The sequence below is a fragment of the Pseudopodoces humilis genome, chromosome 8 (assembly GCF_049639895.1).
Source record: "Pseudopodoces humilis isolate 2021_Gansu_Grassland_sample_001 chromosome 8, ASM4963989v1, whole genome shotgun sequence".
In the NCBI taxonomy this organism is placed as follows: domain Eukaryota; kingdom Metazoa; phylum Chordata; class Aves; order Passeriformes; family Paridae; genus Pseudopodoces; species Pseudopodoces humilis.
The window spans coordinates 11,341,325-11,365,916 of NC_142207.1; the positions used below are offsets into that span (position 1 = coordinate 11,341,325).

General features: G+C 40.0%; 1 protein-coding gene across 1 annotated transcript in view; it reads left to right on the top strand.

Annotated features, from left to right (window-relative positions):
• CLASP1 (cytoplasmic linker associated protein 1) overlaps positions 1-24,592 on the top strand; it is a 170,910-nt gene that overhangs the window by 82,124 nt on the left and 64,194 nt on the right. Inside the window, exons 11-22 of the mRNA XM_088058894.1 lie at positions 21-113; positions 1,449-1,594; positions 2,331-2,466; positions 3,190-3,260; positions 4,224-4,283; positions 4,990-5,067; positions 6,895-7,062; positions 7,837-7,886; positions 9,054-9,224; positions 18,032-18,139; positions 19,690-19,716; positions 21,155-21,322. Of these exons, the coding sequence (XP_087915020.1) occupies positions 21-113; positions 1,449-1,594; positions 2,331-2,466; positions 3,190-3,260; positions 4,224-4,283; positions 4,990-5,067; positions 6,895-7,062; positions 7,837-7,886; positions 9,054-9,224; positions 18,032-18,139; positions 19,690-19,716; positions 21,155-21,322 (1,276 nt within the window). The remainder of the gene's footprint in view (positions 1-20; positions 114-1,448; positions 1,595-2,330; positions 2,467-3,189; positions 3,261-4,223; positions 4,284-4,989; positions 5,068-6,894; positions 7,063-7,836; positions 7,887-9,053; positions 9,225-18,031; positions 18,140-19,689; positions 19,717-21,154; positions 21,323-24,592) is intronic.

Genomic DNA, 24,592 nt, shown 5'->3' on the forward strand with positions numbered 1-24,592 from the left:
CTCTGTATTTCAATTTGTAGATTTATTCCAGCCGGGATCTTGAGGAATCCATAAACAAGATCAGAGAGATACTATCAGATGATAAACATGACTGGGAACAGAGAGTTTCTGCGGTAAGTAGTGAATTTAGATAGGATCTCTGGTGATAGAATCTTTTTCTACACTGAGCTTAATCCCACTGAGGGTGCTTGGGAGAACCTCAGACTAAGGCTGGAATGTAGTTTTAGTGGTGAGCACCTGTAATGTTCCCCCAAACTTGAGGGAAATGTTTCCTTGTGAGACTGAATTTAAGCCACATTTGTGAGGGAACTGCTGTTTGATATACAAGAGTCTGTTGAGGCAGCATCAGACTGAACTGGAAGTTGTGCAGCAAATCCAGGTGCAAAGCTAGAAATTTGTTAGTAGGTGCTAAAATCAAAGTATCAAGTCTTATTCAGAATATCTTAAAACTTACCTGATAAGGCAGAAAATTACTTTGCTTACGGAGAGCTTATTTATACTTCTGCAAAAGGGAGGTGTAAAATAATTCAGCAGGAACGTACACGCTTAAGTTTTGAATAAATATGACTGTGGGAAATGTGGAAGTGGAAAATTGGATGCTATATGCATGTCAAGATTGAGTATTATTTACTGAGGTGAGCTGTGTTTTCATGATACAAATAGATGCATGGTCTTGTCTACACAGTAGACTTTCACCACTGGTGTAGCAGCTTTGCCTTGTCTGTCAAACCCTGTGTTACAGATCTGAGAGGCAGACTGGGCTAATTCAGCTTACTTCTGTTTAGTTTTATTTCTGTACCGAGTAACAGGGAGCTGAAATTGAGGCCATGTGTAGATGCATTGGTGCACGGGAGGGCCTGTGAAGGTGTCAGAGGATTGTCTGTAGGATGAGATGGTGGTCCCTGTAATATTAATAGGAAATTTCCCATTTTGATGAGGTCAGGGTTCCACTTCTGCTAGAGCCAGATAACTGTTTTAATGAAGTCAGTTGACACATTCTGAATATAAGTCAGTATTACCCAGGCCTGGGTGAGAACCATGCCCTGTAAGTCTAGGTACCATTTTAACACAAGAGTCAGCTGTGAGATTGCCTCAACATTAGAAACTGCTGTAAATAGGGGAAAAAAGGGGAATGTTTAAAATATTTTGGTTTAAAATATATTGTTTGGGTTATTAACTATATAATTTGAGTAGCTGTATGCAACACTTCTGGATTTCTGTAAGTTAGCAAGGGTGTTTTGCTTATTGTACTTCGTTTGTTAACTAACCATGAGTTGAATATAAGATAGGAAATAATAAAATTACTTGGACATCAAGAATCAATTTCATCAGTTCATGTTGATGAATAATTGCACAAGAAACCTGGAACCAGGTATTGGTCCTGAACATAATTGTCCTTACATTTGCTGCTCATTAATGGTCACTGTTTTCTTTTATGCTCCTAACAGTTGAAAAAGATCCGTTCCTTACTTTTGGCTGGAGCTGCAGAATATGATAACTTCTTCCAACACTTAAGACTTTTGGATGGAGCATTTAAATTATCTGCTAAAGACCTGCGGTCTCAAGTCGTACGAGAGGCTTGCATCACGTTGGGGTAAGTTTATTTTCTATGTGTGTTTGAAACATGATGTAGAAGAAGAGGAACAGACGCTGGTTAAAACACAATTAGGATGTAGCTTGTGCTGCTAGTTAAAGGTAGAACGTGGTTTTTCTGCATCTGTTTCATGTAGGTCACTAATTGTAATTCTGCCAAGCTATGTTCCTGAGTAATAAATAGTGCTGATGTGGGATACACAGAATGAACAAGCAAGCCATGCCTTCATGCACAAGTAGGGAAGCATTAAACAATAAAGCTGAAAATGTTTGTTTTGTTCTGGTTCAGATTGAGCTAGTTTTTATATCTGATGGTCTATCCTATGTGAAATACCTCAAGAAAAAGCGTGCTGCAGTGTTTCTGACATTTTTTTAAAAAAATATATACATATTAAGGCAAAATAGGGAGCTTCGGAGAAGTTGTAATATAAACTAACAAAAAATATTCCATCACCTTGATCCCATTTGTTTGATAATAAATTTTTAGCTGTGCTAGTTACTTTATTTTATGCTGACCTTACTGTTTCTTAGGGTTCAGATGAATATAAGACACAAGTTTGAAATGAAAGGGAAGGAACTGTTTTTGAAACACGGTGTTATCTGTCGTTTGGAGTTGGAAAGGAGGTGACAGTTGCAAAGATTGAGATGTCAGATGTGCTTATGTCAGATGTTCTGTACAAGTCTGACTCGCTTTATCTTCAGCTCACTTACCAGCATGACTTCATTCTGTTTTTCAGACATTTGTCATCAGTTCTGGGAAACAAGTTTGACCATGGGGCAGAAGCCATCATGCCAACAATTTTTAATCTAATTCCAAATAGTGCCAAAGTCATGGCCACTTCTGGTGTTGTAGCAGTTAGATTAATCATTCGAGTAAGTATGCATCAAAAGAGAACAGTGTTATAATTTCCGAACACTGCAGTGTTTCTGATGAAATATGAGTGCTGTTGCAATGAAAATAAGATTAACTGCCTAATCTACTTTTCTGATAGTGCTGGGCTTGGCTGTCTCAGATGTTGTGCAGCCTTGTGCAGATGATGCTTGTTAAGCTCTGCCAGAATAGTTGGGGAAATGTTTCGTTTTGCAGGGCAAGATATTTCCATCCCACTAAGAGCTGAGCAAACATTTTTCTTTGAAAGAGTTTTAGACCATCCTTGCAACACAGCCTCATCCTCTTAATTATGCTCTAAAATACCTCACAGACTGTCCTTGTTTTTCAAAACTGTTAGTTCTCAGTGGTGACTTCTGCCTAGTGATTCATTGGCTAAGCTGTAGGTAGCCTCATGTCTCTCAAGTTGTCACCACTGGCAGTTTAGATCCTCCCACAGTGATTCCAGCTCCTTGACTCACTAGAGAGTGTCATTATAGAAGAAAATCAAGTGTCTGTTACAGGTATTTTAGCTGATAAATTGTAAAATATTTTTAATATTAAAAATCTGTGCGTATCTGTTAGTGTTCCTTTATCTAGCAGTTCTGTTTTTAAGAATTGAGCAACAATAAGGATCTGAACACTGAGCTCAAGTGGCTGAAGGAGATAGTCTTTCATTCTGTGGAATTGTTGTGTAAAGATTTCTTCCTATTCTTGTTTTCTTCCAGCACACGCACATCCCTCGGTTAATACCCATCATAACCAGTAATTGTACCTCCAAGTCTGTTGCAGTTAGAAGGTGAGAATTTAGTTTGCATTTACTGGTTTTTACTAGGAAATAGGTGCTTTCTGAAAATGTGAATGTATTTGTTGTTGTTTGGGAAAAGAGTTGAAAACACACTTACTTATTATAACATGAATCTCATACTTCTCCATGATTTGAGTTCAAATTCAAAGTCAGCTGTTCTGTATAAACTGCATCACTTCAGAGAGGAAAAGGTGTTTTTCCACAAGGAGAAATGTTTTTTAAACTAATTGTCATTACGTGTTGTTATAACAACATATTATTTTGGCATTTTTACAGACACGTTCCTATTGCCCACTGCTGGCTGTTACAGTGACTTGTTTTCTTTGAGCCAGTAAATCAGTCTTATATGAAAGCATCATCTGGAAAGGAAGTTGGACTGGATGGTCTAATGGTCCTGTCTGCACTTAGATTTTAAGTGCTTCAGTCCACTACCTCACTGGCAGACTCTTGCTTCCTCCATATACCTTAACTGGTTCTTTTAGGGTTAGACAGAAGGAAGGGCTTTGTGGTTGCTGTATTTGGTGACAAACCTTGGACACATTTCAGCACACTTGTTCCTTAAGATTCCAGAAGTGAGGAAGGGAGGTTAAGGTCAGAAGGGTTTGTCCCCATGTGAGGCTAACTGTGAGGTTTCTGTGTGAAGCCTGGACTAACAGGTACAGAGTATCAGTGTCAATCTTCTGGGACTGTATCCTGTTAAATTAAAAAGGAAGCTTCCAGGATTGTTTTATGACAATCCATCTCTTCAGGCTTCTCTATAGCAAGCTGCCTCCAATTAATACTTCAGACTGTTTATTAATTTTTTTTAAGCCGTTGATATTTTTATTGGGGTCAACACTGAATTTTAATGGCCCAAAAAGCTTCCTGAGCAAAGATGGCTGTTATTCAGTCAGGTATGCAAAGCCAGTGTGCCCCAATTAGCTTAAACTCAGCATGTCTTCTCTCTCCTCTCAGGCGCTGCTTTGAATTTTTAGACTTGCTGTTGCAGGAGTGGCAAACGCACTCCTTAGAAAGGTAAGTTCTGAATACAAGTGGATTTGTTCTCTCCTACTTATCTGGGGAGGAGGAGATAATTTTCTGGATCATTCTGGAGAAAAGATCATTTAGGAAAGAAGGTTATATTAGGTAGCTGTAGTAGAGATGTTTTTGCCACCCAAATATGTAGATACACCATTTGTTCTGTAGTTCCATCAGAGTTTGGTATGTCTCCTGTGCCAACCTTGGAAAACCCGGCTGAGCAAATCCCTGAACTCAGTAATTTTTGTTTAATTTTTTTTTTTCCTTTTGTACCCGGAAGTGTGATAATGAGGTGAAGTCTGCTGCATGTCTTGTCAGGAGCTTCTGAGACTTTTATATTACTTCAAACTTGTGACCAGTTAAAGTAATTGTGCGAGGAGAGACTGGGACACAATTTTCTTAGCCCTAGACTGCACAAGACTATTTAGGGTTTAGGAGTCTATTCTTGAATCCAGGCGGTTTGGATAGCTAAGTAAAGATCTATGAAGAATGCTGCTTGCTGTTTCCTAGACAGCAGTGTGGATGAAATAAAACTGACTTGGAAGAATAAATAAATAAATGTCACAAAAGATCCTTGATGGAAATGAAAGGATGTGGTGAACTGTTTGTTTTCAGAAACCAAGGCAAAATCTAATTAGTCATTTGTTTATAAGTATGGGATATCTTTCTGAACTGCTGGATAATATTTTCTTTCTTATTTCAGGCACATATCAGTGTTAGCTGAAACTATAAAGAAGGGAATTCATGATGCAGACTCTGAAGCCAGGATAGAGGCAAGAAAGTAAGTGGAAGCTGTTGTTAGTGTCTCTTCTTCCTCCCTTTCTTTGCCCCTGTTTTGTGAGTTAGTGGTATTGCATGGTTGAGACAAAAATCCAGTCAAGATACGTTCTCCTGACTTCCTAGTTGGTGGAAGAAAAGAGGGGCTGTGGGGTGACCATTCTGTCAAGTTTCCTGAGGAGAGGAAACAGAGGGAGGTGCTGGTCCTTTCTTCCTGTCATCTGGCGATAGACACATGGGAATGCTTTAAAACTCTGCCAGGGGAACTTCTGGCTGGACATCAGGAAGCATTTCTCTACCAAGAGAGGGGATCACACACTGGAACAGGGTTCCTAGAGAGGAGGTCAATGCCCCAAACCGGTTTCAGGGGCACTTGGACAACGTCCCTAACAATGGAGTTTTAACTTTTGGTCAGCTCTGAATTGGCCAGGCAACTGGACTAGATGTTTCTTACAGGTCCCATCCCACTGAAGTAGCGTATTCTATTGTTATTCTCTACTCTTGAGATAAAAGTCTTTGTGCTAGTACACTGCTAAATGGTATCCTAAATTAAGGTAGTGTTGTGTATCTATAGGAAATTTTAGTATTTGCAATTAATTTTATTCTTTTGAAGACCTTACACATTTCCATTGATATGATCATACTTGTGGCAGTATGCTGGTGTATCAGGATCATGCTCTTCTGAACAGAACACTACAGGAATGTTTTTCTGCAGAAGGAGGATGGTGTAAAATGTGAAAACGATGAACAATAAATTTTATTAATCTAAATGCTGTGTTTTAAGCAGTGATGTTTCACAGTAGGACTGCTTAAATCCTTTTCAAAGGCAGTATGTCCATCACTGAAAATTACAGTAGTCACTGAGACTTCACAGCAGGTGACTATTTAAGCTGAATAGACAGCAAGAAGAATGGCATGGGACTTTAGAGAGCATGCTTAATTCTCTCTCCCCATGTTTATTAAATAGCAGTATGGCTGATTGCAAGACAGAAATTTGTTTTCTTCTTGTGATGTGAGAATGCATGTGGCTTCTCTGAGGACTGGCTGTCACACACAAACAATTCTTGATTCACTTGAGCTAATGATCTTACTCTTAAACTGCCCATTAGTTGCTCTCTGAAAAGTACCGAGAGTCTTCATCTCCTTTGTGCCCCAAGAGTGAATGGTGTTTAGCCATCAGCCAGGAGGTTTGGACCATAGAGGAATTCTTCCCTCATCCTAAAATGCTCTTTTATTTTCCTCATGGCACTGATTTGAAGTCTGTGTGAGCATCTCTTTTCTTTTCCTTGTTTTTGGTTTTTGGTTTTTTTTTTTCCCCAAAAAAGACAGGCAGCAGCCTCAGTACAGAGACATGTCTCTGCAGCATTCTTTGAGAGCTGTTGGTTAAACTTAAGGAAGAAAACAGCAGCTGGTGCTTTCCTGAATCAGGCCCATTCATGTGTGTTCTGCCTTTGGCATGTTTTTGAAGTAGCTACTGCACACCCAGTCCCAATCTAGTGTCGGTCTGGTAGGCCTGCAGTCTCCCATGTACAGTAGACAGCTGGAGGGGTGAGGGTTTCTTCCCTAATACAGCTTTGTTGGCTACTCCTTTTTTTACAACAAATGCACCAAATGGTTCTTTCATTTGGTTTGTTTTCTGTGCAACTGTTTGAGCAATACAATGGTTGAAAAAGCTGCTTGTCTTAAATGTGTCAGGGCAGTAGGTGCTTGAAATGACTGGGCTAATGAGCCCACTAATGGGAATAGTGAGAAGGGCTCTGGCTGTACCTTTGTATCACAGTCCCCTAAAACATGACAAGGGTGTGTTCACAGCTCTGTGTGTCTTTTCCAGGTGCTACTGGGGTTTCCACAGTCACTTCAGCCGGGAGGCAGAGCATTTGTACCACACCTTGGAGTCTTCCTACCAGAAGGCCCTGCAGTCCCATTTGAAGAACTCTGACAGCATTGTGTCCTTGCCGCAGTCGGATCGCTCCTCCTCCAGCTCCCAGGAGAGTCTCAAGTAAGGTTTTCTGTGTCATTACTTCTCCATTTAAACAATTGCTGATATACAGCTCCATTGAATTGAAGGGAGCCATCACGTTGCTTTGTCTCATCATTTGGACTCTACGCTTGGTTAATCCAAAATTGATTGGTTGATTTATATATAGCACTGTATGAACATCAAAACCCTGTACTGGCTTTAAAATACAATTATTAGATGGACTCAATAAATAATTTTCTAGGAAACTATTTGTGCTCAGCAGATACTGGTAGTTATTCCCTTCAGGTGCTTAAAACAGTGCTTAGATTAAAGTTCTGCCTTTAGCATTAATCCTAGAGGTGTAAGTCTGTCTCTTTCCAGACAAAAGAAAAAAATGATTAAATTAAACTTGAGTTGTAACTGTAGAGTCAATATATAATTCTTATGTTGAATGTATATATTTTAGCTACTCCCAGATATCCAGTCAACTTAGCCTCCAAATATCTGTGATTTAAGTGTAAGACCCATATGAAAAACATCCATAACTTACTGGTGTAACTTTTTAAATCTGCAAAAAGCGTTCTTAAAGAATCTGTTTTAGTACAAATAATGTGCTAATTTATTTCTTAATGTTTTTATAAATAATTTCACGGTGGTGCTGTATTTATTCTTAAACAACAAACTTTAGTAGTTTATTCCTGCATATAAATAATTTCCTGTTAATTTAATTGTTTACTGAGGGAACAGAATTGTACTGCTCTTGATAAATGAAATATAAGTTTTGTTTCAGTAAGTATTTGTATTAACTTCCAGCCGTCCGCTGTCTGCCAAAAGAAGTCCTACTGGAAGTACAACATCAAGAGGTGAGAACAGGAGTTGAAAAATGTGCTCAGGTGTTGCTGAGGAAGTGTGACATTGTGATACGCAAAAACCAACTTCGATCACTGTTTACTGCTCCCTAAAATGGCAGCTTAGGATGTAAAAAATTTTAATTACTTCGGGGTTTTACACCATATTCTGTGCATCAGCTACTGATAAAATAATGCTTTTAAAAGAAGTTAGTTAATCAATAATTTTTTACACCTGAAGGAAAGCCTAAAAAGCCTTGAAAATTGTAGCCAAGGTATGTTTGGCTTTATAATAGCTTGAATAAACTGCTGCTGATGCTAAGACATGCAGCTACATAGTCTAAGAGTGCCTTCAGTTTTACAGTTTTTGTTATTTATTCTCTGTGGTTTCTGCACTTACTAGAAGTGTCTGCACACAAGTCCTACAGTGTTAAATTCCATCTCATTGCTACTTGTCAGATGGAATATTTAGATACAGCTTTTCTGTCCTAAGTAAATGTATACGATAATTTAAGTAATACATTTTATTATAGAATATAATAGACAAAACTTTGTTGGTAAACGATAAGCTGCCTTTTACACCTGACCAAGGTTGGGTTCTGGCTGGTTTGTCTATAACTACACCTTACTGAGACCTTTGATTCAAGGAGATGTTGTTGTGTAACCTACTTGACTGTGCACACAAATGCATGTTTGCTTGCAGCTGAGTAGTCAAGCTTCATGCTTAAGAGGGTGAGCATCAACAAGTGATGGGAGCAGCGATCCTCATGAGAAGATGAGGTGTTGGGAAGGAAGTTATTAGAACCTGGACTGAAGGACCTGCCGGTCTGTTTCGGCCAGCAACTCTCACAAGCCAGTGATGGGTACTGTGGTTGAACTTTCCCATCTAGATTCTGTTAGAAGTTTCTTTTTACTGGCCTGACAGCCTTTTTGATCTTATAATTTAGGCTTTTAGAACTTGATAAAGTTCTTAGAGGTAGCATCAGGGCAGCATTGATGAAATATCTTTGCAGGCAGTGTGGGGAAGCCCACATTACCCTGATAAAGCATTCTTAGTTGAGGTATTTCAGTGCCAGCAGGGAGTGTTAAAAATAGTACTTTAAACTGCTTGTCAGGCTCTTTGAAGCACACAGCTCAAAAAATTAATCTTCTTTATTCTGGATCTCCCACTCCCATCTGCAGCATCTACAGTAAGTACAAAATCTGTGTCAACACCAGGATCTCTGCAGCGATCCCGCAGTGACGTCGATGTGAATGCAGCAGCTAGTGCCAAGTCAAAAGTGACGTCTTCTGGAGCATCCACCCCCTTCAGTTCTGCTGCAGCCTTGCCCCCAGGGTCATACGCATCACTAGGTAAATCTACATGTTCTACTCTTGCAGTTAGCATTCTTTAGTAGCAGAAAGTGCCTCGCAGTTTTATTGGAATAATAAACTGACTAGAAGAACGTGCCTCTGAGATAGTTACCAGCTCTCCAGGATCAGTGTGTGATCTCTTGCCCTTTGGGATTAAGGAAAAAAAGAAATACAACAGAAGTGACTTGAAGCAACAGTTTTGAATTATGTAATAATCTGCGTCTCACTCTTCTTTCTGGGGAAAAAAGCAGAACATATTATGGTTCTGGGACATTGCTGAGGACAATGCTACTCAATTCCTTTTGACATATTCCCCTGTCTCTTCTCCTCCTTTTCCTTCCCTCCTTTCCTGAAACTGGTTTTCCATGAATTGTTTTATGCTTTGAATAGTACATCTTAGTTGAGTTTGCTCCCTTTCTGTTTCACAGAGGAGAAAGATAGAGAAGCAAAGAGGAGGCTGGCCTTGCCATGTCATCACGCAGGATATAAGTATCTGTTCCTCATGCTGACTCTCTGGATTATAGCCACATGTCACATTATTTTCTCAGAGCATTGTTTATCGCCTTCAGGTGTCCCAGGTTTTCTTAAACTTTGCCTTGGATCTTTCTCTCCTGGAGTTGCCGTCAAAGGAGTCACAGAGGAGGAAATGCAAGGCAGTGATTGACACTGTACTTGCTGAGCTTCATCTCGGTTGTGAGCAGAGCTGATCATCTGAGCTCATTTCTCATTCTGCTGGTTTCACACTAATCTAATCCCAGACTTGTCATCGATTTACCTTTACAACAGGGAAGAAACTCATGGGTCTGTGCTCTTGATTTAAGCTATGTATATTGTCTTCACTTGAGCTGGTTGAGGAGTTTCTTCTTCTAATGTAGGGCATTTGCTCTTTGACCTGTTAAAAAGTGAGTGGTGAATTATATAGGGATGGTTTTTATGGATTCCTTTTTCAGACAGGTTTCTTTCATATTTGAAATGTTTTACCCTGGCTTAGATGCGTTGGTTATATTCAGTTCAGAAGTTGAATTCTTATTCTTATTTAAATTGTTCATTACTTGGTTCAAGATTTAGATACATTGCAGTGGAAGTGCAATTACAGAATGTGAAGTTGATCACATTATGGTGGGCTTACAGATGCAGCCACTTTTGAGTTGTGCTGCACTCTGGCTTCAGTGGCTAAACTGGCTTCTAACAGTCTTAAGTCATGAGGAAGAATGAAGAGGGAGGAAGTATCTACTTAAAACTGGCTTGGTCCTTGGTCCTTGGAGCTTAGAGACTGAATCCAGTGTCAGTCTTGTTCTTTAACCAGGCTCTAGGAGAAAAGTAGCAAATTCACTCTTAAATGATGCAAACGTGGCTGCTCCTGAAGGTTCCTGCTTTCCTTTTTAGCTAGTAGGGACATTTATCACCTGCACATTCCCATGAGAGAAATGGTGAGGCAAACAACGAAAATGGAGTTGGCCAAAGATTGGTTGTTGCAGGAGGGAAAACCTGCAAGTGTTTTCTTCTGATACATCAAGGTTTGATTTGTTGCTCAATCCAACTTTTTTAATTTCTTTAACTGTATTAATTTTTTTGCATATTTATGTAGCTAATATATAGTGCCCACTTCTACTGATGTTATTGATTTTTCCCTATTAACCCTGTCCTTACTTTTCTTTAATTTGCCTAAAGATGGTACTGCCAGTAAAGCCGAGGGTAAGCAGTCTCTCTGTGTAACTGAGGTGTGTCCACAGTCGTACTACCCTACCTGGTCTCTGTTCTCAAAGTGTTACCTGGTTCTCATCCATGTTCACTGGTGACCTGCATGAAGTGTTGCATGGTTGTCCTGCTCATTTTGATGCCATGGGGTATTCCTCACTTTCTCTTTGAGCTCCTCCCTGCTGATAACCATTAGTCTGCTTTTATGACTCTGGTCACTAAGTTGTTACATGGGTTTCTCTATTTAAAGCACTGCTTTTGGTTGAAGGTGACATGTGTATAGACTAAAAAAAAACTCAACTAAAACCAAAAAAACTCCCAAGCAACACAAGGCTTGTGATTTCTTTTCTCCTTGATGTGTAAAGGTTTGCTGTGTTTTTCCACCCAAAGCTCAGGTCACAACTGCCAAATGCTTTTGGGAAGAGACTGGGCAGTGAGAGAATTGAATGAGATGATCACATGGCAGAAAAATGAGGACAGTAAACAATGATCTCTAGGGAAGGAATATTTAGTCAACCTCTTTAAACCTGACCTCTCTCTTTTTATTGTTAACTGTCTGAGTGAGATGCCTTACACCAAAGACAGTTGGAGGAAAGGCTTTTTTTACTAGAACACTGAGCCTGCTAGTTTGGAAAGGATCCCAGTCTGTTTTTCTGGCCCATTGTCAAAACTTGTTCTTTATTTCTTATTTCTTCAGCAAAAAAAAGATCACTGGGAAATCACTTTTTCTGAGGTAGACAGGAGTTGAAAACAAGAATGTTTTCTACACAGAATGAAGATACCACACTCTCCAGCAAAGCTTTTTTTTATTCCCCAATGTGAATCTCTTTTCAAGGGATCTATTACTGTCATGTGGGACTGTGCTTGTATCTTTGATGGCTGCTTGTATTTGGATGTGGTGGTCTGAGAAGTGCCACTGTGCTGTTGTGACATCTGTGTTATTTTTCTTACTATTAGTGATGAATTGATTTATTATTTGGAGGAAAAGGTCTGTACCATTTTTGGAAATGGTACTTAGTGTTGAGAGATGAGCTGACCTCTCCTTTGCATCTTGAGCAGGATATTAGTGCTTTGTGATCTGTCAGTGATAAAGAATATGAAGTTGGCCTGAGACCTATATTTCTAAATCAGTCCTGAGTTAGGTGAAAATTCCAAGCTGTTGTAATAACTGATCTTTTTTCTTCTGCTTTTTTTTTTTTTTTTTTTTTTTTTAATTGTTGACTCTTTTCTTTCATCTTAGTTCTCAAACCTATCAATTTTTGGCCTACATTTGAAGTGTTCAAGGTTTAATGTTTTATATGAAATACCATATGCAGCTTTCAATCCTCTCCTTGGCTATAATAATGTTTGCAGAGGCTTGTTACAGCAGCTGTTCTGTGGAATACCTCTATTTTTAGTTTATTAAATACTTTATTGTCATGATGCAAAAGGGTAGGGGTTTTATTTGGTTACTGTTTTCAATTCAGTTACATTTGGAGCAGATTGGATTTGGTTAAAATCTGTAATAGAAACCAGCAAGTTGCTTGGGGCAGGAAAGATTGAGATGAACTTTCAGAAATTGAGTTTGCTATCCCCTAAGTTTTATATACCAAGTCTTATACCTTCTTTTTGCTGTAGGATTCTCACTTTTTTGAGGAGGAAGATCAGGGAGAATTAAAACTACACAGTACACTATAGTCAGAGTACTTCAAGAATGAGTTTAATCGCTGTTTGAAACTCTTCATCTTTCTCTTTGAGATAGTTCAGGGAAAAAAACCCTTTATTCAGGATTGAGTGTGTCCTTCCCTGAATAATGAAGCTGAGTAAGGTCTTCTGCCAACTCTGTGATCTTGCAGGTTGAGTCAGGAACTACAGGGAAGATAAAACTTTGTATTCTTGACATAAATGTAGAAATTAAGAGGGTGGGGGTAGACAAAAACATCCTCTTGCTCTGGAAACAGAAGGAAGCAGAACATAAAGCAGAAATATCATCTACAATTGCGCTCCTCTGGCTTTTGTTTTTTTTACAAGTCACCAATAAGAGAAAATTCCTGTGTCTTTTTGTGTGGTTCAGCTTGACATTAAATCTGCAGTCTGGTTCCCATCATGGCTTTCTGTAGCTGCGTTGTAAAATTCTGCTCATTCCTGTCAGCTGGGAGCCAGCATTGTGTGGACTTGGCAGTTCCCATCTCCTTTGCCCTTGGTTCTCCTCACAGTTTAGTTTGGAGTCAGGCACTTCAAACAAAGGAGCAAGATGGGATAGGTGATGCTGGTGACAAGAATGCAAATTAAGAGCTCAGTATCAGTCCTTTGGTATTAAGTTGTGGCATCCCAACAATTGGCAAATGCTGTAGAAATTCACTTCCTTATGGAAAGGTAGGTGAATCTGTATACGAGTGAGGTTTATGCAGATCTTGATGCAGTGCACAGATGTGGCTTGATTGCCCAGACCCTTCATGTATGGGGATCTTTTGAACTGCATTAAGGGCATTACACACAGAAAGCTCGAAAGAGATAAGCCTTTACAGTCTTGATCTTCACAGCTAGTGCTAGGGAGGTGGCACTTGTGCCATGTTTGTTATACCTGATTAAAAGGAAGCCTTAGAAAAGTTTCTGCTTACTTTCTCATGAAACAGCTTTTCAAATAATATTTTAAAAGGGTGCATAATGCTGACTTTAATTAGAATGGCTTAGAGCATTTGTGTTACTTTTTTCAGAGCAAGCATAAAGTCAAACCCTTCAGACAAAGCCTTTCTCCAAAAGGGAAAGCATAAATGCTGGTTTGACCTGTGACTGGCAAGTTCAGAACAAAATCAGCAGTTTGCAGCCAGTGTCACAATTTTTAATAGTTTCTAGTATTCACCAGAAAGTCAGTAAAATGGGATTTGTTAGTTTTCAGATAACTTAGGCTCAGGTAGACACCTTGAATGCATTATCAAAGGCTTTGAAAGTAACACAAGTTTAAAGAAATCGCTATTCCTGTTTTCTTCTCTGCCTTAAAGCTCTCCCTTGTCCTTAAGGGTGAGGCTTGATTCAAAGTAATGACTGACAGTGGTACCTTACATGGAACTGCTCAGGTAGTAGGTTTCTTATTTTGCTTGCTCCATCTGTTTGCAAAGTGCTGAGCTGATTTGGCTTGTGTGTAGGGCAAAGTGCACTGTTCACTGAGGCCTGTGCTTTGGAGGGAGATCTCATGTAAAGCCTAGAGGCAGCACAGCTTGATGGTTTCAGTAAGGATCAGATGCCTCTCAGGGAAAATCATGGTGCAGAGTCAGGTCTTTCTAATGTTGGAGAAGTGCTAAATATGCATGGAAACCATTCTGGTGATGGTTGTAAGAAGTTTTTTATATATTATCTATAAAGCATGTTTTTAATTGATCTCTGTGTGTCTCCCAGGTCTGTGTGTTATTTAGCAGTGATACAGCTAGGGCTAGAGGCTGTTTCAGGAATGTTTTTCTCCAAGTAGGGCAAAAACCCCAGTGTTGGGTAACCTAAATGCATTAACCTGATCCTTGGAGAGACCATCATCATTCCAGTGCATCCCCACTGTGCCTGTGTATAACTTGTGTGGTTTTAGGTGTCCCCTTTCACAGTATGGAATTGATTAAAGTGAGTTGTGGAGCTGTTAATACCATTTTCTAGACTGTTTGGAAACCATTTTCTTCAGTGTAATATGCAGACTGACTGTCACAAAAAGCCTATGACTGTTCTGAGCACTGGGGATGGGGGTGCTGCAGCATCTACCCAGAGGGCTCAGCCTGCCAGGTGAAGCCTCTTGTAAAGCACAGATGTTATCACAGAATCTTCCTTAATTTGTTCCTTTTCTGAAAACTAAACAAAACAACCTTTCCAGGTTTAGGCATTTGTTAGACATTTCAGGGTTGATTCTGAACTGTTGTAAAAATGACAGTAACTTTAAAGAATAAAATCAAAACCTCCTAAAAATCCAGAAATGGTTTCTTAACACATTTATATGGAATCTTTCAAAATCTTTTCTCTACCAATAGCAGTGTGTCACATGTCAAATTTAGGTCAAGGGCTTTTTAATGAAAATGCTTGCATGGTTTTTGGAAACTCGTTGGGGCAGTCTTTTTCTGTTCCTTTGCTGTGCTGTTGTTGTTAGGATGCAGCAATGCTTTTAAAAGCAGCAGAAAAGTAATGGTTATGAAATATGGATTGCTACATCTGTAGTTTGAGCTAGATATGGAGAGAAACCCACTTGAAAGCAAAGAAGTTTTGAGAGGGGAGGTGTTTGCTTGAATTTAAAAACAACAAAAAAGTAAATAATTTACTTGATATTTTATTTCCAGCCCTGCTTGAAATTAGTTTTTTCTGTCTGGGTTAGAATGATAAAGCCACACACATAGTCCAATGTGCAAATAAGTCTTGGAAATGAGTGCAGATTCTTGTTTGCAAATGAAACTCCTGGGGGAATGTACAAGACACATTTGTGTTGTGTGGATTAACTACTGTATATGCATGCTGTACTTGGTATAATATATATTAAAAAAAAATCCATTTGCACAGTGCAACTCTGTGCAATGTTAGTTCAAATGTTTGTCATCATTTTTTAAAGGATGAGAAAATCTGTATCATTATTGGGACTCTGTTCCTTCTGTGGAAGAACAACTTCTCCTCTCACACTGTTCTCTCTGACACCCAATGGGCCTAAATCAGTGTGCAAATCCGCCAGTCCAAAAGGAAGCAGAGTTTTGTTCCTGTGCATTCGTTCTTTCATTCATTCAGAAAATGCTGAAGTTGGTAGGAATCTGTCCACCAGCCCTTGGGGGTTTCAAAATAGGGCTGAGTTCTCTTTTTCCAATCCTGCTGATAATCACTTGCTAATTAAGTTTGTGTTAGCTCTGTTTTATTTTCAAAACCTCTAGAATTGGTTTCAGAAGCTAATTTCAGTTTCATTTTATCTATTGTTTATGGGTTTGTATCTCTTAAGTTGGAAAAGTCGCCACTCGTGCTATCCCAGTTTTCCCCTTCTTAGTGACCTACTTATGAAGATGCAAGAAAAAAAAATCTTTTGTAGATGCAGAAAAAGCCAGGAAATTTTGAGGATCTTAAGTGGTGTTTGTGTAGGAGGAGGAGGCATCAGTCCCTTCTCACCCATTCTTGGCCCACGCACATCACCAAACGTGTCTTCCAGTACTGTGCTCTCCAGTGCTGTGTGTGTAGTGTTGAATTTCAGCTTGATTTCCCCTCTAGGACTTCCTACAATGCCAAGGCCTTCCACTGGTCATCTGGAAGGACGTAAATTAATTCCATTACTGATTCCCAAGATTGGTCAGGTTTAAATTCTTGTCTTGCTGTGATGCTTTCTTGATAGAAATGAAGGGAAGCTTTGAGGCTTCTGAGAGGAGCACGATGTCTGCCTGCCTTGGAGCCTGTGTCAGGCTTTGGATCCATACTCATTAACAAGTGACAGAGTGGTTCTGCACATCTGTGTGTTGCTGTGCAACACTGGCACGGGATGGGATCTGGCTGATGGAGAGCCGTGAGCTGCCTCTGGCAGTGTATCAGGCTGACCCTTTGTAAGGGGCAAGAATGCCCTAGAGCAGAGGAGTCTGCAGCCATCAGCAGCCAGTCTTATGGCTGTTGAACCCACATGGGTGTGCTCAGAGCTTGTTCAGTTGAGCCAGTGGTTAAAAAGTTTTGTTGTGTTTTCCCAGTTTTATGCTGATGATTCCTTCCGTGTCTCATCTATAAAGGATTGTTTGAATGTACATACCTCTACTTTGCCTACTGAGCTGTTTTAAAACTAGATGCTGGTGGAAAGATTGAAGTAGAACTGTCTTGTCGGCTTTTTCCCTTGCAAACAAATTTACCCTTTCTTCTCAAAGTTAGGCATCTCCTTGTCACTTTGTGTCTAGCAGAAGCTTGCAGACCCTGTTATGTTTATTTTGAGAGCTCAGAGAAGAAACATAGCTCCCAATCGCTCCGTCTGGGCTGCTTGCCATTGTCTTGTCCTGCATGTGTGCCTTATGTGAAGTGGGTTTTTTTGGGTGGGAAGTGTGTGTCTCCCTGTTCATATTTCTCTGTATGCTTATGGTGGAGACAGAGGGCAGGAGATGAGTATCTATAACCAGTGGGTGCAGTTGTTTAGACTACTTTTACCTGCTGTGGGTTTTTTCCTTTCATTAATGTGCCTGAAGCTTGAAATCATCCTCTGAATGCAGGATCGCACTGGCATGAGTCCTGAGAAAAAAACTTCAGATTTGGCTAAGATCTTACGTGTTGAAAAGTATTGATGGAGGCTTTCTTTGTGTTACTCTTAATTATCATTTCTTTCCCATTAACTAGAGACAGATAATTGAAGCTTAGCACTGGAAAGAACATTTTGTAGGAAACAACTCTACCCCAGGAAGGGGATGAACCGATGACCCTGTAAGCTTTCCTAGCTCAAATTTCTGTGGCTTTTCCATGAGGAAAGGACAGAACAGGGACTGAGAACACTTTGACACTTTATATCCATTCTCTGCTGAAATAAAGAGAAAGCACACAGAATCTGTTTTCCGCAACACTGATTATGTAAATAGGGCTCTCTATTACAAGTAAAGTTGCACTGATCTCTGGATAAATATGAGGGACCTGTAAACAGCAGGGAAAATTCAATGAGCCTCGAATAAAAGTGTAATCTGACTGCGCTGACAAACTGTCAGAGGAGTGCATGCCAGCCTGCACAGGTGGAGCAGGATATAAAGTACCAGACAGCTAGTTGGAAATCCCAGCGATGGAATTTGGGAGGGGATCTGTCACACCTGTCTCTGAAAGGGTGATCACCTTGTCAGAAAGTAATAATTTGATACAGGAAGCTGCATTTAGGAAACTTGAAATTTTTTTGTTGTTGATCCTTTGTAAAGAAGCTACTGTAGAACAAGAGCAAAGGCTATAGAGAGGTAATATTTTTTAATTAAACTGGCTGATAGCATTACAGAAAGCAAAGAAGTTTTTGGACTGTGGGCTGTGGCTGCTTCCACTCCCTCACCTGCATCTCAGCCAGCCTAATAAAAGGTGTTACCTCTCCCAGTAACTTTTTTTTATACCCTGGGTAATTGTGTGTTTCGTGTTGCTGCCTTTGTAAGAAAATTGTTAACAGTCTGATTGTCTTTGCGTTCCTGCAGGTCGGATTCGCACCAGGAGACAGAGCTCTGGCAGTGCCACAAGTGTCACCTCAACACCTGCTGATACTCGAGGCCGCAGCCGGGCTAAAGTAGTCTCTCAGTCCCAGCGTAAGAATCGCTTTATTCTTGGGGAGCAGAGCAAAGAGTTATTAATGTGTTTCTCTTGAATTGCAGTAGCACCACCAGAGAATTGGGCTCACTTTGGACATGTAACAAAACAGCTCCCCACCTAGCCAGTGTGTGTGCTCCTGCTGACAAACAGGGCCCCAAATCCCAGTGCTTAGTTGTGGCCTTTTTTTACCAGCTGTGCAGCAGAATTTCATGTCGCTGATGTGTAGCTCTAAATAACTGGCACTGTGTCTTGCTGAGACACCCCTTGTGCCTGTAGCTGACTGCTTGCCCCTGCCAAGCCTCTCCTGCTTATGTTAGACTATTTCTGTATGTGTGAACATGTGAGCTGTCTAAAATTAATGGGGTTTGGCATCAGTTGAAAATAGGACATCACCTATTTTGTGTAGATATGGGAAAAAGGGTTCTGCTTTGATTCACATGACACATCTGCGCTCTCTGGCTTCCTGGCAAGGCATAGTTTTCTCCTAAAAGCCACACATATGGTGCTGCTGCATATTTGTCATGTGTATCTGAGGAGAATTTTGTCACTCAGACTTTAAAAAGGAACTCCCTGTTATGAGGACTTTCAGCCTTGTCCATAGAAAATTTGGTTTGTGGAAGGACCTGTCTGTTCTGAGGACTTGTCTTGCTTTGTACCCCTATTTGAAAGCCCTTCTCTGTTCATTCTTTCATTGCTTTGCTCTGTCATGCTGGAGGGATGAAAAAGCAGTTTGTAGACTTGTGTTAGGCTAGGAGAACTGCAGAAGAAAATAGTATATTGAGCATGGGGCTAAATGGAAATCTTCACACTGAGGTAATAAGGATATATTTGGGCTTTGGGATGCTAATGTAAATTGATTTCTTCAGTGTGGAACCTAGAACTGATCCAAAGCCAGAAGTGACCTTTTTTCCCCTAAACTTAGTTTGGTGAAAAAGCAGTTATACCAGATGAGATAAGTCTTAGAAGTGTTTTAAAAATTGTTATTCTTTAAAGGTTTTCAAAGATTATGGACCTAACTTTTCTATAGAATGCCTTATTTATAAGATTATAGAAGATTTAGGATTGTCGGGCCACACTTGAGAAGATCGAGTCATAGGATGATCATGTCTGGACCTGCTGCCTTGGTCTAGTTTGCTGAGTTTCCAGCCTAGCCCAACCAGATGTGATCTTTATCCTTAAACCAAGTTTTGCATGGAATAATTTACGAATTCAAATGTAGTGAGTCAGTCACAAGACCAAATCCTCCATGCCCACACCATGGATAACCATGTTGTAATTTCTCAGACTGTGTTGGGATGCAGTTTAGAGCAGAGCTTGGGTCTTGGTGTCTTGGTTGACATTTTGCTGAGAAGTTGGTCAGCCTTGGGAAGTTTAGTTGCCATCTGCACATTAACTCACTGCACTCTGCAGAGGCTTTAGGAGTGACATGTTTGTAAATGAATCTGTCTGTATTGTGTATAGCACAAACCGCATGCTGAACGCTGTATTGTCTTGCTGTCTTTTAATCCACTTTTTGCCTGTCCTTTGGTCTGCCCTCATAATCAAGGATCCAGATCAGCTAATCCTGCTGGTGGTAAGAAACATTTTCCCTTTCTTGCTTTTTCACATTATTTCCTTCACATTTTTTAACTGCTAAGCTTTTAGCTTTCCTCATTCTCTCCTAACTGTAAGACTTAAAAAGCGTTTTCTTGAAGTCATTAATCAAAATGTGTATGGCAGGTGATTTTGCTTTCTCCCACTAGTCAGACATGGTAAGCATGTGTTCTGATGTCAAAGCTGTCTCACTGCTGCAGCTCAAACCCCAGGGGCTGAATTATTCTCTCAGTTACTTGAGTACATCCCTGCTGACACCAGTGAGATGACTTTTAGGTCATGGTGCTGTGTGGAAGACTGGCACCTGTCACTTTGGGGTGGGGAGAATGGAGCTGGCCCCATGTACAGTATTGGACTATATTTGATTGGCTCAGAATAGCTCTCTGGCCAAGAAATTGGAGGGGACAAGTAAATTTATACATGTGCTATGGTATTGTTCATGAGACTAATAGAGTTGCATAGCTTCTTAAATCAATACAGAAGAACAGTCTTCAACTCATACTAGTTGTAAAAGTATCTGGAAATGAAATTTTTGTGAGATGTGTAGATGCATTTCAGAAAAAAATTAGTATGAATACTGGTTCGAAATGTGAGCTTGCCTGAATATGGTCTTGCAACCCTTTCAAATACACTTTTCTTGGCTGTTTCAGCAAATAAATTCCATGTCAGAAATAGTAATGGCATCAGCAGATTTTCAGGGACTTGCATACTTCTTTCTTAGAAGAAATGTAAAGTTGTCATGGACCATTCAGACAAACAAGGAAAAATAAAACAGGCTAACTGTTCAACTTGCTGAAAAATTTCATCATCTGAAAAATAAATAACTTAGGTTTAACCAGCCAGACCTAAGTAACCCAGCACCTCTCTGAGTGTGAGGCTCATGGGATTTACCCATTATTGTGCCGATCTGTTCAGATGTGGTGGGTATTTTATTTTCCTACACTGAATTATTCCAGAAAAGCAATGCCAGCATTACAGTGTAGCACAAACCTGCCTGAGCTGCTTTGCAGCGAGTGACCTGTGCCAGAAGCCAGGGCACTGCAGCACAGCTCTGCACTCAGCCTGGTTGGTGTTGCTTTACGAGGAGGTGAGGCAGCCTGGAAATCCCTTGCTGCTGCAGCAAGGCTGCTCCAGCACCTCCACAAGCTCTCCTAAAGCCAACTTGGATGTTCATACATTGCAGTGTCTGCTTTGGGCTTGATCTCTGTGGGCAGCAGAGGGTTGCTGATGTCAGTGTTCATTGTCCACAGGCTTTCCTCAGTCTTCTTGAAAGCTTATAGGGGACGCTTCCATTAATTTTCTGAGGGATTTGGATTAAATTCTTGTATAGAGCTGATTGTGTTCCAGTTTTGCTGCCAGTGTGTTTAAAATCTTGGGGGCTTTTAATTGTTTTTTCTTTATTTCTGGTTCTCTTCTAGCTGGTAGCCGGTCTAGCTCTCCGGGTAAGCTCTTAGGAAGCTCCTATGGTGGCCTGAGCAGTGGAGCATCCAGAGTCCAGCCAGTGCCATCATCCTCAGAGAAGCGCAGCAAGATTCCTCGGAGCCAGGGATGCAGTCGGGAGACGAGTCCCAACAGAATAGGCCTAGGTAAGAACAGTCACTGCGGTGACGTGCTGGCCGGCGTGCTTGAAGGAGGGGTTTTCCTCTTGACTAGGAAACTGTTTATGGTGCTGTTGTTTTTCTGAGTTTTTCAGCTGACAAGTTAATGTGATTGTGGTTTATAGGAGAATAATTTCAATTTTCCAGGTTGAGCTTATGGTTTCAAAGTAAACTTAAAGATGTCATGAGGTGTTTTCTGTTTGAAATTCAACATGAGCAGTATTATTAGATCAGGAAGCAAGAACAATTGTGAAAAACCATCTCAGCAAAATGACCTCATTTAAGCTTAGTCCTCAAATGAGTTGAGCTATCTTTACAGTCACACGGAATCAAGGGCAAAAAGCACCTTCTTGGATTATTTTAGAAATTTTGCATCTTAAATGTTTGCTTCTCTCATCCTTAATATCCTGGAGCCACGTTCTTAGAACACGTTTTAGACTTATGTATTAATTGTTCTGTTTTTGATACTCTCATCTCAGTGAATATTGAGTAATAGTTTCTATTTTCAAATTTATCAGCAGACCTTTTTTTTAAGTCAGGTGAGTAAATATTGTATATATAAAACTTTGTGTATATGAGTTGAAGTGGAAAGGTATTCAGTGTGCTGTCTGAACATTTTCATTTAATAGAAATTATGTTATAAGTTTGTCAGTCATTTTAAATGATATTGATGCTAAATTATTTTTTATCTCCAAAGACTTTACTAGTAGATTGAAATAGATTGAAATTGTAGCCTTACTGTTGGCAATTAAATTTATAACTATTGCCATAGCAATTGTTTTATATTTTACATTTGAGCTGCATTTCTATTTAGAGGAGGTTGTTAATAAAGAAGTATTTTATTCATTCTTTCCAGTATACTGAAATGCGTTTAAAGCACCTGAGTGTATGTACCATTATGATTCATAAAAAATACTGCATATTCATTGTGACTGCTTTTCCAAATTCAGTGTTCTTCTCATGTCTGATCTATTTTATGGGCTCTTTATGAATACATTGTGCTTTTCTGTTTGTTGCTTTTAAAATGTCAATTGCCTCCCAAATACTAGAGGTAATTCTTCTGCTACACTGTGTAGAAGCGCATTGTTTTTTAGGAGGAAGCAAAGGCTGGTTGGATGGTACCATCACACATGCTTAAGCTGATCATCATATTATGTGGTCTGATTTGAAACATTCTTGAGCACCTGAAGGGAAATTGCCTTGTGTAAAATCCTCACTCTTGGGTTGCTTGCCTGCTTTCAGGTATATTACAGGAGCCTTGAATTCTTTTAAAAGAGTAATTTGTATCTCATTTCATTGATGTAGTCCCTGAGGACACCAGTGCTCGTTCTTTGAGAGTGGGAGAGAGCTCTGACATGTATCAGATGTGTGGCTTTTACCTATTCCCCCCAGGTTGATGAACACAGCCTGGGTTGAGCTGTTACGGGAACAGGAGTGTCTGACATTTTACTGTTCAGTTGCAGAAATTCTGTTTATTGATTGGATTTTGAAAGTTGTGATACTGACCCAGATGGAGATAGCTTTTGAGCTGTCAGTTATATACCATTATTTCATTGTACTTATTACTTCTTAAAATAGTAGCTAACAGTATTTTATGCTTTCTTACTGTGTTGCTTCAGTCTCTATATTTCCTTGATACTTTATTTTGTTTGTTCATTTCATTAAATAGACTCCCACTCACCTTGATTCCAAATACAGAAACCATCCCTTGGAGTTTTTCAGGCCCTCCTGGGGCAGTAGCAATAATAGAGCCCTCTGCGTGTGGATGCCTGTTAGCATCAGTACTTTGCTTCTAGCTTTGATTTCCATGATGACTAAAGGTATCCATTAAGTAGATTCCTTCTGTGTGCTGGGAACCTTGAAGAAGGTTTTGTTTCCCCAGAAGCAGCATGAGGCACATTCAGTGTGCTGAAGTCCTGTGTGGTCACCTATATGGCTCTGCCATATGTGTGACACTTCAGTTTTAAGCTTGCCTCTGCTGTCTGCTCAGTGAGTTTTACTAGTGGTGATATCCTCTTTGGGAAGGAGGAGTGCAGTTCACTTAATCTTGAGCTTTTCTTTGGGCCCCTTGAAGGAGATCATCTGCTCAAACAGGTGATAACCCATTTCCCATGTTTTGAAAATTATCAGTCTGAAGTTAATTCTGTTAGATGCTCTGCAGATCATGTGGCACATCAGGATGTGAATGAAGTGAGAGATTCAAGACAGCCATTCTCCAAAAAGTGGAGCAAGCACAGCTGCCTATCAGCTTCGTGCAGCAGCACTCTTTCTGTTGGGGGTTATGCTGTGTATGTTTATTGGAAATCTGCCGGCAGTTCTTGACTTGCCTTGACTTGGGTGTTCCCCACTGCAGAACTTTCCTTTGGCTGTTTGGCAGAATTTCAGACTCTTTAAAATGCTAGTATTGATGTAAGAAAGCATCTGCTGATTTTTAGTCTCCACTTAACAATCATTAAAATTCATATCCTAACCAGTTTCTTCCAAGTGGTAGATTGGTAAACAAGGGGTACTTTCATGTTCTGCTGGTGATATTTGCATCTGTTGGGTTCCAGTGGCATAAGACTGCTTAATAGTGTGTTTTAATAATGGTGTGAGCCATGTCTAAGTGCTCTGACTTTCCAGATGAAATTGGTAAAACTTAGATGTACAGTGCACATTAGAAAGTTGGAATATTATTGGAAAACAACCCATCTTTGTCCTGTCCTAGACTTAGTCACAGCAGATCTGGCTGTGGTCACACTGTCTGCTTTCATGCTGCCTACTCCTCTTAATCCATTTTGCTACTCATGCACTTGATTTCCTTCCAGCTTTTGGGGGTTGAGAATTCCCAAATTGAGACTTGGTCTGTCTTCTTTGCTTTTGCTCCCTGCACTGCAGAGACAGACTGTCACAGTATGAGAGACTTAGCTAAATGACAGCACTCTTGGCCTTTACTGCTGGCAGTGTCTAAAGGAAATAGTCTGAGTAGCTGATACAAAATCCTCTCTACACAACATGGTGGTGAAAATGTGAGGCAGGTGCCTGGGAGTCCACAGCAGACTCATCCTTCAGTTCTTTTCAATCCATTTTTTTCCTTTGCTTTTCTTTTGTATCCAGTAACATGCAACCCTTTTATTTGACCATTAGTCCTGAAATACCCAGTATTTGGCTTTGGGTGTTCTGTTTGTGCAGTCAGTATTATGCTTCATCTGTAGCACTGTCCTGCTAGTGTAGGACAGTGCAGTTGAAGTGCATTTTCTTCATGCTTCTGCTGTTAGC